The sequence below is a fragment of the Arachis duranensis genome, chromosome 4 (genome assembly GCF_000817695.3).
Source record: "Arachis duranensis cultivar V14167 chromosome 4, aradu.V14167.gnm2.J7QH, whole genome shotgun sequence".
Classification (NCBI taxonomy): domain Eukaryota; kingdom Viridiplantae; phylum Streptophyta; class Magnoliopsida; order Fabales; family Fabaceae; genus Arachis; species Arachis duranensis.
The window spans coordinates 91,414,520-91,417,984 of NC_029775.3; the positions used below are offsets into that span (position 1 = coordinate 91,414,520).

The following is a 3,465-nucleotide window of genomic DNA, read 5'->3' on the forward strand; positions in this document are numbered from 1 at the left end:
TTAGTATTAATAGTTTATTCATAGTGTATTTTAGTATAAAGATATCAAATAGAATTATTAATTTAGTTTAAAGAAATAAAAAATTAAATTTATTATTACTCAAAAATATTTTACTATATATCAAGTAATGTGTTCATTAATTTTCACTTTATTGTAAGACAAATAAACTGTTAACCAATTTAAATTTAGAGACGTTAAAAAACATCCACAAGTGTCACGGAAGTAGAAAACAGAGACCAAAGTGAATCATTTTTATCTTGAGCGATTGCGTTGTCATTCTAAGAAATAGAGACCAGATTGGTAGTTCACTCAATCAAAAAATGAAAACGGTATAAGAATTTAATTTAATTCCAATGAAATTAAATTAAAACATATAAGAATTGAACTCTGGTTACAATGTATCATGTATTATTTACAAGTCTAGCAAATTTCCTAGACAAACTGAGAATCATATACAAATCTGAGAATTAGAGCGAGTTTGAATGAATCAATATCACCAGCGATGATGGTATGAAACCGATATAGGGGGGTCTGGCATAATGATGGGCAATCTTTGTATGTACATAAATAATCTCTTCAAATTCTCTTTGGTGATTGAAGCCAAATCATCAATTTCACTCTTGTTTATGTAGATCCAAAGGTCACCAGACTTTACTCCTTCAAGACTTTCTCTACAGAAAGGGCAAGATTGAGATCTTCCCCACCTGAAACCAACACCAAAAGATACAAGTAGAGGATCCATCAAAAATAGATACCCATAAATGCAATAGCATTGCGCAAACGGTAAGGAGACAATAACCAAAATTATCTTATTTAACTTAGCATCCATAACTTCATGCATGTAACATCCATAATTATACATTTATACATCTAATATTACTCAATTATTTTAACGTAATTAAGAAAGGCAAAATAATATATTCTGGACTGATTTTCTATTTTCTCCCAAAAATTTTTGTTGTGAAAATTTTGATAAATGTTCTTTGTACTTGGTTCAACTCCTACACTAAGTCAACTCACTCTTTATTGGATGGGGTGTGGAATTCCTTGATTTAGGTCCCACACCCCATCTAATAGTTCCCAAGAGCAAATCAGATTGATGTATAAAAAATAAATGCTCGTATATGTAACATAACTCAATTTTTACCCATGAGAAGCTAAGAGAAAAAAAAAAATTATAAAAACTTATTTTATATGTGAATGTCATACTGTCATGTTATGAACCGTTTTATGTTTAGAAAACAAAAGTTTATATCTCTTTCAATAGTTCTTGTTTTCTTGTCTCTCTGGCTCCATCTAGTAGCTCTTCTCTACACATGTTCATATCATCTAAGACGAGATTCTATTGGCTCTTTCACAATCTCACTCCATTCAAAGTACACCAACTCATTTGTAGGCCCCAACGGAAATGAACAATGAGTTGGTGTACATTGAATGGAGTAAGCACCATCTTACTTGGTGCTCTAGAAGCATCCAAGAATTTCTTGGTCATACCCTAACCTTCTCTTTAATGATTTTCTTAATCTTATCATGTCTAGTGGTCTTCATTCATCTAATCAAATTTCACAAAAACAATTATCTGACAATGGCATAGTTAATAATCTTCGGATTAGTGGGTTACAAAATCCACTACCACCATGTTATTCTTGCAAAAATCCTGGCAAAATTATTCTAGCTTTGTAGCATTGTTCTTTTGAAAATTCAGCATTGGCCTAACGCCTCTGCAGATTTATAAATGATCAAATATTGTTTCTTCAGGAACGAATTGATTATAGATGGGAATGCTATGGAATCAATAATCTAGCTCAAACAATTATTGTTAATGTTCGATATAGAAACAATAACAGATTCTTTGTTAATGTTTCACTTCTGTTCTAGGCCAAAATACCGAAATCTTATGGCGTGTGCTATCAACCATATGTTTTAATTTTTTCAGTTATTTTATGAGTTTGTTTAATTTCATTGTTATAACTTCATTACCATGTTATCATAAATGTTGACACTCACCAATCTTCGTAGCATTTCATACACATCGAGTGATTGCAATTCGGTAACACAACCGTGCCATTCATCTCCAGGCAAATGCCACATTCTTCTTCTCTCTCTATCTCGATTTCAGAGACCTTTCCCTTGCTTGTCATGTCTCTTGTCTTGTACTTAGTAGCACACAAATGTTTTTGTTTCCTGTCTTCAACATCACTGATTCCTCCGTTGAGTTGCAACAAAGAGGGAAACAGCACACCTATAGTTCAAAGACTAAAAGATATCAGCAACTGCCTTTTATATACCATTGTTTCCAAATAAATGTTGCTTCAACTATATCGATGAACTGGAAATTAATGTATGAGGACACGACTGTCTCCAAATTCATCGAATTTTCAATGTACCAAGTTAGTGAAAGCAACACCTTTTTTGAAACAGAAGACATACTTATATTTCAATATGATCATTCACTTACGGTAGAACTCCTTCAGGCTCGCTTTTCGTTCATAAATCGAAATGGTTGTCTTACCATCAGCACATGCCTGCAACAAACCCTGTAATGAGTACTAGCTCGACAACAGAACCGTCACGATTCAGAGCTATCATATGATTGTAAATGGTAACTTGCTTAAAAGAGGGTGCAATTTGCAAGTGTTGAAGATAGTGCAAAGGGGCAGTGAATAAACCTTGTATATAAGAATTCTAAGCAATCCCAGTGCTCCGGCAAGGTGACAATCGGTCCATTGAACCATAAAAAGGAAAAATTGAGCAGCTGGGCTGTATGATAACCTCATTTGGAAGCGAGAACCATCGTGCTCGCATGGATACCCAGAAGCTCTGTATCAAAGCATATTTCATACAAAAAATGGGTAAACTCAATATGGCCTAGTAGCTCTAAAATAAAATTGTACAATTTGATTTGCTTGCAATAAAGTGAAAACAATGAAGTGCATTCCAACATTGCAAAAAGCAACTACCCACTATGCTAAACATATACAAAACATGGGATCGTTGTTGCCTTAACAGAAAAAAGAAATGAAATTGCCATAAACTAGGACACATGGGAAAGCAACGAAGAATTGAAGCTGAATTTCAATCTCCTTTGCCAATCATGAAGTCCCCCAACTCAACTACAGAAATTCACTAGTGTTTTAATATGATCTTAATTCATAATCATATTGGAAAAAAAAAATCCTCTTTTTTTTCTTTGTAACCATCATTTCCAGAATGACACGGATAACTATCAAATTAGATAAAAAGAGAAAAATCCAAAATTACAGAGTTTAGAACCTAAACAACACAATACAAGGCTCAACCATTATAATACCCACAAATTAATTGATACCTTACTCCAAACACAAAAGGACACAGAAATTCAGCATGTTCCTAGAAAAGCCACACATCTACTAAAATGGGTGGAACCCAAAAATCACACAACCCATGAACCCAACAAATAAAGTTTCAAACTTTTCAGCTCAAATG

General features: G+C 33.3%; 1 protein-coding gene across 1 annotated transcript in view; it reads right to left on the minus strand.

Moving 5' to 3' along the window:
- Positions 1-321: 321 nt before the first annotated feature.
- Positions 322-3,465, minus strand: part of LOC107484314 (E3 ubiquitin-protein ligase AIRP2) — a 3,684-nt gene continuing 540 nt past the window's right edge. The window contains exons 2-5 of the mRNA XM_016104924.3: positions 2,670-2,820; positions 2,459-2,525; positions 2,008-2,242; positions 322-704 (exon numbers count right to left, since the gene is read on the minus strand). Of these exons, the coding sequence (XP_015960410.1) occupies positions 494-704; positions 2,008-2,242; positions 2,459-2,525; positions 2,670-2,820 (664 nt within the window). The 3' untranslated portion in view covers positions 322-493. The remainder of the gene's footprint in view (positions 705-2,007; positions 2,243-2,458; positions 2,526-2,669; positions 2,821-3,465) is intronic.